Source organism: Protopterus annectens, chromosome 8.part0, assembly GCF_019279795.1.
Source record: "Protopterus annectens isolate FY-2018-M chromosome 8.part0, PAN1.0, whole genome shotgun sequence".
In the NCBI taxonomy this organism is placed as follows: domain Eukaryota; kingdom Metazoa; phylum Chordata; order Ceratodontiformes; family Protopteridae; genus Protopterus; species Protopterus annectens.
The window spans coordinates 590,921,652-590,935,106 of record NC_056741.1 but is presented as its reverse complement, the minus strand read 5'-3'; the positions used below and the strand labels follow the sequence as shown (position 1 = coordinate 590,935,106).

The 13,455-nt window shown below is 40.7% G+C and overlaps 1 protein-coding gene across 2 annotated transcripts in view; it reads right to left on the bottom strand.

Moving 5' to 3' along the window:
- LOC122808941 (mucin-1-like) overlaps positions 1 to 13,455 on the bottom strand; it is a 626,079-nt gene that overhangs the window by 206,337 nt on the left and 406,287 nt on the right. For both annotated transcript variants that reach the window (XM_044080094.1, XM_044080093.1), the window contains exon 6: positions 9,978 to 10,133. In XM_044080094.1, the coding sequence (XP_043936029.1) occupies positions 9,978 to 10,133 (156 nt within the window). The remainder of the gene's footprint in view (positions 1 to 9,977; positions 10,134 to 13,455) is intronic.

Here is a 13,455-nt window from a genome sequence, read left to right as displayed (position 1 = left end):
TTTATACAAGGAATGACAGGAATTGTTGATTCCAGGTCCTGAGAATGTTGACACCATAGACTTTTTAGATACCACTGTAGTTTCCTCATATGTAGTCTTGCATATGGAATTATTAGAATGCAAGAGGCCATGAACCCCATGACTTGCAGGATTTTCCTTGCAGGCAGCTGGGTTTTTGTGGACAGTAGTTTGAAGTAGACTGTCAATAAACTTGTTCCTCTGGTGTGAGGTAAGCCATCTGGGAAGTTGTGCTCAAGCTTGCACCCAGGAATACAATTTGTTGGCAGGGTACTAGATGAGATTTCTTTTCGTTTATGGTGTACCCCAGTGAGGTTAGAAGTTTCTTTACAAATGTCAGATGTTTTAATAGGATGTCCTGGCTTTCTGCCTGAATCAGACAATCGTCCAGGTATGGGTATATTTGAATATTTCTCTGCCTGCAAAATGCAATGGCTGGAACTAGACACTTTGTGAATACCCTGGGCGCAGTAGATAAGCCAAAGGGAAGTGCAGAGAACTGACAGTGCATGTAGCCTGCTCTGAAGCAAAGGTATTTCCTGCAAGATTCCCTTATTGGAATGTGCAGGTAAGCTTCCTTTAAGTCTAAGGTTGCCAACCAGGCATCATTGCCTAGCATAGGAAGCAGCTGCTGAAGTGTTAGCATTTTGAATTTTGGGATTACCAAAAAGGTGTTTAGAATAGAGAGGTCCAGGATAGGATGCCAGAAGCTGTCTTTTCCGGGTAACAGGAAAAGTCTGGAGTAAAACCTTGTCCCATTTCTTCTGCTGGGACAGGTTGAATAGCCCTGATACTTAGAAGAGAGAGAACCTGCTGTTCAGCCTCTGCTCACTGATTTGGGGGTAGGTCTGGCCAATCGTTTGCGGTTGGTAAGGTGTGAAAGTGGAATCTGTATCCTTGGAAAACTATATTTAAAACCCATTTGTCCTGGGTAATGACTTCCCAGTTTTTTGCATGCAGGGCGAGCTTTCCTCCTAAGGGAGCAGGCAGTTGAGCAGAGCCTAGAAGGGTTAAGGTTAAGTCATTGTGACATTTTTCCATAGGGGGTGTCTTACTACTTCCAGCTTTGGAAGTGGGAGCCCCCCCACTGCTTAGGTCTGTGTGTAGCCTGAGACTGCAGCCTAGGTGGTCTGCTGTTCCTGGCTTTGGACTGAGAAAGCCTGAAAGAGACTGGAAAGGACCAACTCTTAGAAGGCCAATGCCTACTAAATCTGGGAGGTTGTACTTGAAAGAAATCTAACAGTTTGCATGGATTTAGCTTTTTCCTCCATTTTTTTAAGGACTTATTCTGCTTTGTTGCCAAACAGATGGTCTTGGTTTAAGGGAGCATCCAGTAATTTAGTTTTAACATGATCTGGCAAGATTTGCTCCTTAAGCCAATCATGCATTCTAAGTACAGACCCAGTGACAGCAGCCCTGCAAGATGCCTCTAAAGAGTCAAAACCCCATTGAAAAGTATGTTTACCAACTTGTTCAGCAGAATGCATTAAATCCTGTAATTCTTTATGTTCAGCACAGTCAGGAATCAACATAATTTTCTGTTTAAGTAGTCCCATAATATGCTGCTGATACTTTAACATATGAAACTGGCAATTTACGGCCCTAATGGCCAAAGTAGCAGATGTGTATACCGTCTTACCCCATCTGTCCAAGGCCCTGGAATCTCTATCAGAGGGATTAGGGTTTTTGGCAGCAGTAGCCTTAATGCCTTTTGGTCCTTGGGAAATGGTCTCTGGATCCGCAGTAGGATTCTTGAAGAGGAACTTGTGAGAGTCAGGTACTCTGTAATACCTGTCAGGTTTTCTGGGAGCTGGATGTAAAGTGTCTGGGGCAAGGCTAGATTCCAAGAAGGCATCATCTACAATGTCCAGAACAGGAGGGATAGCTAAAGGGGTCTATATTAGAACATCGAAGTATTACTACATCGAATGTTCTAATATCTAACCATTTCATTCAAAACACCACAACATCGAACACTCAGAACAGCAAATTTTTTCCCAGGGAAAAAATTTGCTGTTCCAACAAACATACACACAACACAAGCACACCAAAATACATAATCCACACACATACACTTCAGAAAACCCTACACTAAACCATACATACACTACTAGCTATCCACTTACCTTAACCCAAACCTAACCCTAAGGTCCGTAACTACTGCACACTCACCTTACCCGTTCCCTAACCCTAAAGTCCCTATCGCACACTCACCTTACCCGCTCGCTAAACCTAAGGTCCCTATCGCACACTCACCTTACCCGCTCGCTAAACCTAAGGTCCCTATCGCACACTCACCTTCATTCGCACACTTACCTCAAACCAGTCCATAACCTTCGCTCCCCAGTCGAGGAAATAGCGAAGCTGCAGAAACGGCCCACCAAATACTTTCCCTAGGAAAGTATTCGATATTTTGCAGCTTCGCTATTTTCAGCTTTCATTGCAAAGGGTTTGATATTAGTACATTCAAAGTAGTAATACTTCAATCCACTAACATAGACCCTAGCTAAAGGCCTGTGTTGAGGGAGGAGTAAGAATTCCCTAAGCCTCTTTTTGGAGTCAGAGTAATCCTGGCTTTCCCAGCAGAAATGACCCCTAAAAGTGTGCAAGTTTTCACCAAAAGAAAAATCTTCTGGAGGGGAAGCAGAGGGAATGGAATCCTCTGCATCAGAACCCTCATAGGTAGATAAGGGCAAATCCTGGTAATCAGAAGGAACAGAAATTTCAGAATCCTGATCAGAAGAATCAGAAAGAAAATCAGTTGTAGGTCTCTTAGAGGGGGAAGGCTGACTTTCCTTAATTAAAGTAATAAGGTCTTCAGCCTTTCTAAGCATTTGTTTTTAGGCCTGAATACACCCTCAGAAGCCGGTGCCTGCACAGTGGCTCCGGACCCATCCAAGGTAAAGACATCTGCAGGTTCCATAGTCGAAGAAGCATCTCGTGGCATATCGGACTCCGAATGGGTATCAGTAGAGGTCTACGAATCTGAAGTAGCGGGTATCAGAGGCTGCGGAAGCGCCTCACTGAGTACCAGCGAACTGGCGACTAGCTTAACGGAAGCGTTGTCACAGTTTTGGACCTATGCGGTCTGTCTCTGTCTTTATCTTTAATTTTTTTCGGAATATTGGTAGTTGGATGGCTTACCGAAGCCATTTCTGGATAGTTAAACCGAGTACCAAAAGTATTTGCTGCAAAAATAGACCGACGATGAATAGTTCAGGGGTCGAATAAGGCACAAAACTGACAGCGAGGGACATCATGGTCTGGGCCTAAGCAAGGAATGCAGTACGAATTAAAATCTTTATGAGGTATTTGCTTTCCACAGGTGAGACAATTGTTAACTTTTACTGACATTGGTTAAGAGCAAGAAGAAGGATCCCCAATGGGGTACTTAGCTTTTTTCGAAGACTTCAATTCTGAAACTCGAAAACGAAAATTTCAGGAATCAACCGACTGGCACTTGCGAACTGCCTCTGCTTCAGGCACAGCGCGGCAAGAAAGAGTGATGTAATGGCATCACCTGCATGTTTTATACCCCTGACAACCTTATGTCATGGAAGAAGAGACAGCATCTGACACAGGGATCCAAGATTTTGATATTCCGGCCGGCTCAAGGCTACCTGCAGGCAGATAACCCAAATGTAATGACTGCAACAGTGAAACACGAAGAACATCAGGTATGTATCCCAGAGACCACCCCATCTCTGGAACAGGCTCCCCATCTATGTGAAGCAGAGTTACTCCCTATCCCAATTCAAGCGTAATTTGGACAATTGGATGGGGAACAGGAATTTCATCCCTGGCACTTACGTCTCTAAACAACCAGTAAATGGTTCATCTCCCAGGCTCCTCATTGTTAATGTTTCATCTCTCAAGCCTCTGCTTACACTTATCAAAGGTACCAGAACTTGTACGAAATTTCGGATGCATGGCTAGGCTAAAGGCCCTTGTAGTCATTAGCATAGTAAACACCTATGAACCTATAAAATCCTACAGAATCTGTCAGCCACAAGTACATTTGTTAGTGCCCTCTCTGGGGGGGGGGGGACATTGTCCTCAGAAAGATTTTCATCTCACAGATGTAATCAGTAAATCACAGCACAATGCAATAAAACTACAAAGGCAGAAACAAACATCCCCAAATGGGCACTTACCATAGCTTTGGAGATTGCCTTGCATGGTACTGACAAAAAGACATCTGAATCTGCCTAATATACAAAGCTATGTCAAAGCCAGAGCTGATGGACATGCTCCACGTAAAGAAATCCCAATCCCTCCGAGCTACACACTCTAGGGACCTAAACCTTGTCACCACAATAAACAGAACATGCTGGAGGGATAGATTCCTGTCCCAGAGACTTCCCATACTCTGGAACAAACTACCTATCTATATCAAACAAAGCTTTTGGGTGGCAAAAGCCAGGGTGCCATTTGGCTAGGCTTATATAGGCCCTAGGGCCAACAGCCTAGTATCTACCAATGAACCTATGAATGCTCACTGCAACAAAAGGAGCTGAAGACAGCACAGGTGCTTCTTGCCTTTATATCACATGTTCTGCTGGCATCCATGACATGGGAAATGTGGTTTTGCAGAGCAAAGTCTGTAAGCTATAAATGTCAGCCCAGATGACTGGATGTCTGCCTGTGGCATAGTCCCAAATCTTAGAATTCACACAACATGATCAAGCAACAGTGTTCTTTACGATGAATATCACATTTGTGACTTGTAGCTTACTATGTTACCATGAAATGTAAAAGTTCTAAACACAAGAGTTCATACATTTCACCACAAATTCATTACATCCAGTACAGAAAAGGCCTATCATATGCACTTGAGGAGAGCGGATATTTGTGGAAATATACCAACGCTAAAATTAATCATTTTTATAGAGGATCAGGCTCCCAGGAATTCCCTCATGTATAGGGCTTTACTTCTAATATCCCATTTACTTACACATTCTAAGTCTGAGGGTGCTACAGTTGGGAGAAAGAATTTTCAGTACCAAAGCAACTAAAGATTGTCCCCCCCTCACCCTGCTATCTATTTACCTCAGAGGTAACTAAAATATATGTCTGAGTCTTTACACATTGCTAAAATAAGTACCAAGTGAACATCTGTTGACAAAATGACAAACTTAAATACAGTATCAGCAACAAAAGATCAGACAACAACAGCTTCAGCATGTGATGTAAACCCTTTGCCACTTATGAAATTGTTTCTTAATCCTACGCAAGGTTTTACTGAGGGACAAAGGCCTAAAAACAGGGACACTTTAAATATTGCTCTTACTAACTTGGAAAGTTGATAGATGTTTTGCATTAGCATGAATTTTCTGAAGGATATGAAGTCAATAACTCAAAATGTCTGCCATAACTTTATGGCTTTAATGTTGTTCTTCTTTTGGCTTTTCCCGGTTAGGGGTCACCACAGCGGAACTCCAGTCTCCTAATGATTGGCAGTAGATTTTTTACGGGTGCCGAGGTGCCAGCTCGACGCCCAACCTTCAACGAAGGCACACCCATTCTATGCATGTCTTTCGAACGCCACTCGACTGCAGGGAGGACATGCAGACTCCACACAGAAGGCGCTTCAGCCGAGAATCGAATGGGAGAACCTCTTGCTGTGAAGCAACAACGCTACCGCTGTACCACCTTGGCTTATTCTTTATGGCTTTAATACCCAATTATTTTCCTGCCATTTTTCAGAAAACCTTAATTTTTTTGTGAAACAGACCAAAAATATGAGGCAAAATCTGGACACTGAGAAAATCTGGACAGTTGAGAGGTCTGACACACTTACATCTATATATATTTTCTCAGAGCTTAGCTTTATATAAATCAGTGTAAATACACTGCAGCTTCCCATAAACATTTCCACAGAGTCATTTATTATAACCTTAATTCCCACTTGAATTCATAACCTTGTGTTGGGATAGCACACTCTAACATCAATGTAGTAACTGAGATTTCACACTCACTGTCCCATCATCATCATGCAGGGAGATAGCTGCAGTTTGAGCTGGTTTTGTTTCACTGCATACAGCTTCGGTAATAAGCATTAAGGCTAGGGAATCCATTTTTAATTATGAAATGCAAGTGCAACTTAGCTAGACAAGACTTGAAGTTGAGATATGTATCAGATGACAGTTAAGACCAACCAATGACATTTTTTTACACTCGGCCTCTGAAAAACTCTTGAGCAACTTTACATTTAGTTATAGGACAGGGAAAAGAAAAAAATTGTGATTGCACAGCTTAACAAATCCATATCCTTACAACAATGATAATTACGTTTCTGTTTGCATTGCTACATTTGGTTTAACAATTTACAATCACAAAGTGCAGTGACATAGAAACAATGTGAATGACTTACTGGAAACTGAATGGTATTGGCATTCCTCTGCAGCATGCAAATAGAAGAATTTGCTACATTAACGGCACACATTGCAGAAGTTGCCACTTAATGCTCTAAAGAACCTTGCAGTTTTAATTTCAGCCAAATGAAAGGAATCACACATCACAATAAACATGCTGTTAAAAGAGTAATATGAAAGTATTGAATGATTTCCCATTACTTTAATTAGACCAGTAGACATGCTGTGTAGCATTTGACTAAACAATTTTGTTTGACTTCAGACAAATATCTAAAACAATGCAGGCAGCCACAGGGTTTGGGGACTAGGAAAGACAGCATCCAGTTTTCCTAACTCAGCGGTTTCTTTTATTTATTTTTAATTATGCTATTCAGTTCTATACAGACCTACATTTTTACTTAGATGACTAGACTTTCTGGTATACCTCCTCTGTAAGAATGTGTAATTAGAAAATTGTAAGTTCCCTTATAAGCCACAGTTTGGAACTATGTTCTTATTAACAGTCAAACTACTCATCTATACACACAGAATCCTTATTTCTGGGATAGTAAGCTTTAACAATTTTATTTGTCTGTCCTGCTGGGATTAAACAGCTACTGATATTGTAATGTGGCCCATTAGCCCTATTCCATTTGCTGTGCAGTTCCATGCTTCTGACACTTGTCAGTGCTAAGGTGCCAAATATTCTCTCAGTCCTTTTGCTTGTTGCCTACATTATTACAGGGTACTTTAATGCGTGGGGTGTCACACAAAGGCTCAGGTTTTGTATCCAATATTTCACTAACTTCTGACCATCTGTTATGCAAGCTTATTTACAAAACATTAATGCTTTAGCAATCCCAGCTCATTTAAAGATGTCTTTCACTTTATTTCACTCTGCCTCCCATCATTTGAGTAAGCAAAGATTGTCTGCCACTTGTACAAGGAAGCACAGGAGGAAAAAGCAAGTGAGTATACAATAATTGGAGACTCACTTATCAGGGTATTTTACAGTATGGTCATTTGATGACTGTTTCGTTGCAGCTGAATCATACGCAGCTGATCAAAGGGGTTTCCAGAAAAAGGATCCTGCATTCTTTAGCTACCTACGAGTTCACCAAACCTCAGGGGCTAATTACTAATCCTTTCTAGGAAACTTGCTTCTACTAACATGCTTGGCATAACCAAACAGATAATGACATTTTTGTCTGTAGTCAAATGAATACCCAATAATTAAGTGCACTACAGATTAACACCCTCCTTTCCTACCAAGTACAACAGTCCCACAAGTTGAGCAAGTTTTCATCAAAATAAATAACTTCACCAAATGCATATTTCTAGCAGAAGAGATTACAAAAATGGTCTGCCTTTCATTTGTTTTATGGTATCAAATTTACTTTGAGGCACTTTACTATTCAGTGTTGATGTTTGTATGTTCTATGCAGCTGTTACGGTGTTAACATGTCATAGGCCAAATGTATGCTACTCTTGAGGTTTGTTTTTAAATAAATAAAATACTGAATTTAAAGAAATATTTCATTTGGCTTATTTCAGGAGCAGTTTACCAAATTAACTTGCAATCAACTAGTTTGGGTGGACATAACTCAGCCACTTTGATATATCAACCTAATATCCGTACCAATTTCAAAGATATATAATATGATCACTAGGATGGTTAAAATACTAGCTATGTCACACACTGCTTCTGAACTAACACTACCAGTATCTTTACATGATTAGCCCTGATTCTGTGACTAAATCAAAGCCAGCAGCATTTTCTTAAAAGTCCTGGAAATGTAGCCTTTATTAGCTAGAGTTGCAGCATTTAGAATATGATCGTCTATGGGAATAAATTCCTAAGCCCTACAACTCTTCGGCAGTTACTAATGCCTTGTTAGATTGGAAATGGCACCCTCAAAGTGATGCATTTAGGTCATCTTAGGAGAATATTCAATACATGTGTGTGTGTGTGTGTGTGTGTGTGTGTGTGTGTGTGTGTGTGTGTGTGTGTGTGTGTGTGTGTGTGTGTGTGTGTGTGTGTGTGTGTGTGTGTGTGTGCGCGCGAGAGAGACAAATTAGTACATGGCAGGCCTGAGTGACATATTTGGCATGATGGAAAAATCTGTTGCCGAATGAAACCCAATCAAAATGAGATCCATCCATCCATCCTCAACCCCTTTTCCTATTTTTGCACATGCAGTCAGAGTCTCACTTCAACAGTGACCATCATCTACAGCCAAGGTTTACAAAACCGGGTGGCTAGCTCTGCCAAGGTAATTCATCCTTACCACACATTCACACCTAGGGACAATTTAGAGTGTCCAATCCACTTGCTAGATGCCTTTGGAATGTGGGGGGAAACTGGAGCACCCAGAGGAAACCCACACAAGCACAGGGAGGATATGCAGATTCTGCACAGAAAGCACCCCAGCTGAGAATCGAACCAGGGAACATCCTGCTGTGAGGTGACAACACTATCTGCTGCCCCACTGTGCCACCCTGGTCTCTAAAAAGGACTGATATAATACTCCATCATCTTAAAAATACATACTTTGAGGTACTGCCAAAGATTTATCTTTTAGATAAAGAAATAATATGTCCTGTACCCTAACTCTTAAAGTAACATTCATCTCTTCAGGGGCTGCATAGCTCTAACTGAATAGGGAACAAATCTCAACAGAATCGGGGATGAATCCAGAAACAATTAGGGAAAATCAGGGGCACTTTTAAAATATTACTGTTAACTTGACACACTGACAGAATAAAAGAGTGTGAATCAATATACATTTTCCAAAGTAAAAAATGTCTGTAACTCTACTGACATTATTTATTAAGTGTAATGGACCACATCTTCTCCAAAAGTAACCAGTTTTAGGAGGGTTTAAGAGGGACAGAGCTAAAATCTGAGTAAAAATCAAGACAGTTAAAAGGTGTGGGGCTGTGGAATTAAAATCCCTGTGAAAACTACTTTAAAAATGCATCCGCAATCGCATGCCTAGCACTTCTCAGACAGATCGCAGCTAACACAAAAACATTGCAGAAGCTTGTTAATGACCTTTGCCTTAGTTGGTCAAAATATCTTGAAACAGGGCCAGTGGTACGGTTGGTTTGCCATGTGGTTGCTCACACACTCTAAAACATTAGAAAGCTAAGAAATGTCGAATTTTGGAAATGCACATTTCAAGGACTCACCAGTGAACATTGCTGTCTTTTGAAGGGAGACTTTTGATGACTTTCTTTCTTATTAAAGGAAAAGGTCATGTGGCACTATCATCTTGTATACAAACAATGGGTTCATCAAATGTTACATTCCAGTGTGTGTTACAATTCTCTATCAGCTGATTTATTATGATTTTGAAATAAAGGAGCTAAGGAAAAATGCTGTAAATATTTTGTACCTGCCTCACTCCTAGAAAGATCTGAGAACAATGCATACCATGGGTAAGTTCAATAACGTATAGTTTAACCAAAGAATGCCAGTAAGGAAATATGAACAATGGGTACAGTCTCTATAACAGGCTGCAAACAGACTCTTACAAAAGCATCCTGAGACATTAAAGAACAAGCAAGGTAACGTTTAGCCACTGTGAATTGTCTTTATCTTACCTCACTTTTGCCAGAGTATTTTCCATTGGGAGCTGCAAATCGGCTATGAGTGGAATACAATGGATAATCATGCCTGTCATTCATCTGACTGTAGGATCCACGAGGAGCAAATACCTCCATGTCTCCATGTTTTTTCCGGCGACACAAGTAAATTATCTGCAGTAAAAAGCAACATGTCATTTGATGGAAATTTATTTCAATTCCATATCATAATGTATTAAAATATGCCATGTTTCTTCCCATTAAACTCACCATTATCAGTAGTTAGTTTCATACAAAACTGTTTGCAAGCATTGCTTTTCAGTCAAAAGGATACTTTTTTTGAACTTAGCAATAGATCCAGCAAGTATGTAAAATGCAATAAATAAAAGTCATTACACAAGTCACTACATGAAACATAGCTCTCCTGTTTTCCTTCAAAATACAGCATGATGAAAACATAACATCTTAAAGAAATATCTAGATATAAAAACAGCACATGACCAAATCTTAGTCAATATGTTCATCCTTAGTGCGTTTTAAAACATGAAAAACATAAAGAGAAAACATATACATTTGTTAAAATTACAAACACATGAAAGAACACAGAGCATTCTGATTGAGGCCAGCTGAATAAAGCATTCAGTAACCGTACATCTTTCTTATTTGAATTAAATTTGTAAGGAATGTTTCTTGCTAAGCAGCTGTGTATGAAAGTCAGTGGTTATACATATAGCTGTGATAAAGGATTAGTCATTAGGATATTTTATTTTTATCTTAGGAATATATCCCAGATAAAGAAATGAATACTGTCTTCAGACTTAGCGACAGCAGTTCATGCTCAGGTGGTGACTTGAATGGATTACTTTCATGTTCCTTATCTTGGGCTAACTCACGTTGAGCTGGCTTGTCTGCAGTGGATGTAGAATTCCACTCCAAGATTACTGACTGGCACTCCTAGAACCAGTTGTATCGTGTCGGGCTTGCATGGCCTATACTGACTGCTGACTGCAACCAGGTGTATATTTAAAATTTTGAATCTCACCAATTGTGCCACACACAGCCTGGGTCCACTCTATCTAAAGGAGTTGCTGAAACACTATACCCCCAGCAAGGCACCTCAGATCCTCAGTTGAAGGGCTCTTGGCAGTTTCATGGACCTGCTTAGAGTTTATGGAGATGTTCTTTTTCATAACTTGACATGCTCCTGTTGAACCAGCCCCTCCCTCCTCCCCAATTCAGGCAAGCAACTCTAAGCACTTTTTTCAGTAGTCAACAGGTACTTGGGTACCTGCGTTGACACCAGACTCTCCTTTGACCACCACATCAATGCAGTGGTTAGAAAACTACTCTGCTTTGCATGACTTATCTTTTGTGGTACCTCCTTTAAGAAATCACAGTCCTCTTTACTTCCCCCTTATTAGGCCCATCATCGAATATAATGTCCCCTCTGGCATGTAACTTGCTAAGCACCTAAACCAACTCAAAAGTCCTCAGTGTTTCTTCACCACAAGATCTTAGGTCTCAGTATCCTAAGCTACCTTGGTTGATTACAAGCGCTCATTAGTTAGTCATACAGACAGCTGAAGGGTAATATCTGCTTAGCCTTCCATACTATGGATGACCCAGCACTCTTTGAACTCTTTCACCTACACAGAACCGGCAGTAAAGAAAGTAAATGCTGTAGATATCTAAATCGATACTACCACATCAGCACCAGTAGATGCCATGACAGGTACCTGACCTAATGTAATCTCCATTCAGGATAAGATTGTCCTTGTGTATTGAGCAGAACACTTCTTTAGTAGCCTTTAAAACCAGTCTGGATGACTAGATCAGTGACTGCAACCTTTTCCATGGGGAGAACCTACTGAATGGGGACCATTATTTAGTCTCTCACTATTGGTGGCTTAGCTTCTTGACCATAACCAATGAACCATCCACTTAGGACAGTTTATTTGTAACCCAGAGGGAGGGTACTGCTTTCAGTTCTATTTTTTGTTTCATTTTTTACTTATTTATGATTCATTACTTTTTAATTTGAGCCTGCATTTTTATTATTTATTTACTTACCTATTGGCATTTGCTATCCAGAACAGCCTGACTGGGCACCACTATCCCTTTTCAGTAGTGGTCAGGGCAGAAAAGCTCCACAGATGCAATTGTTACATCAGGAACATTCACATTCAATAAAACTGGTTATACAGAAACATACATTCAGTATACACTAAACAGCTAATGATTACAGATCAAAGCCATATAAGGTAACTGGCAAACTTTAACATATACAATTTCTAAGAAAGGAAGGAATGGAAACATACAATGGTGTATAAGAGAAAAGAAACATTGAGAGATAGTAAGAAGAAAGGGAGATATGGCACACTATGACTGGATAAATAGTGTGAGTGAATATATTTAAGTAGGTTGCTTTATAGTGTCTTGAAGAGTTATGAGAACAAATTATTGTGTCGAGACACTCGCGGTTGGCTTAACCGTGGTTTCAGCCGAAACTGCGGACCGCGAGTGTCGGTCCTTTTCCTTACGCTTTTTAGCTAATTGTGAAGTCGGAGTCTCCGACGGCATGTTGTAAGCAAAAGCGGGGCCGAAAAACTCCTCTGCAAACTCCGACCGATGCCTAAGTGTCCGTCGGTTGAAGGAAGCACAGGCTAAACAAGCTGCTACGTCGTGGTCTGGGCCTAAGCAAGGAAGGCAGTAAGAGTGGAAATCCTTATGAGGTATTTGTTTCCCACAAGTTAAACAGTTATTTACTTTTTCTGACATCGGCTGAGGCAAGAAAGAGTCCCCAACGGGGTACTTAGCTTTTTAAAAGTCTTCGGTAGTAGTAATCTCTGGTTCTGACCGACTGGCACTTGCGAACAGCTTCTGCTTCGGGCACCACGCGGCAAGAAAGACTGAGGAAAATGGCATCGGCTGATGCCTTTACACCCAACTGACAGCAGCTATGACGTCGGGTGAAGTGCGACATCAGCCGAGGCCAGACCCAGACTTTGGAATCTGGCCGACCGAAGGGCTGCCTCAGGCAGGACAACCCATATGTTAGGACTGCAGATGCATCCTTGAAGGACATCAAATTATTGTGTTACTGAACATGCACATAGCTGGGTTTTGTTTAAGTTTTGCTTAAAAGATGTTCAGTTTGTTTATGTGTTTTCAATGGAGTAGACGGGCATTCCAAAGCTTTGGGACATGATTAAAGCAAGTCTAATGCAGCATTGTTTCATTTGGCAGTAATTAACACAGAAGCTTTGCTTAATGTAGTACCCGAGCTAGTGAATACTGTTGTAGGTTATTATATAAATGTGGACAATGTTGGGGTTTATAGATGAGGTTATGGGCTGTAAAGAGATGCATGTAGGGTATGTAGTGTGATAGTTCCATCCACTTTATTTTCTTTAGAGCTAAGCAGTGATGTGTTCTGTTGGGGAAGTTGGAAACAAATTTAGCTACTTTATTATAGCATGTATCAAATTGTATCTTA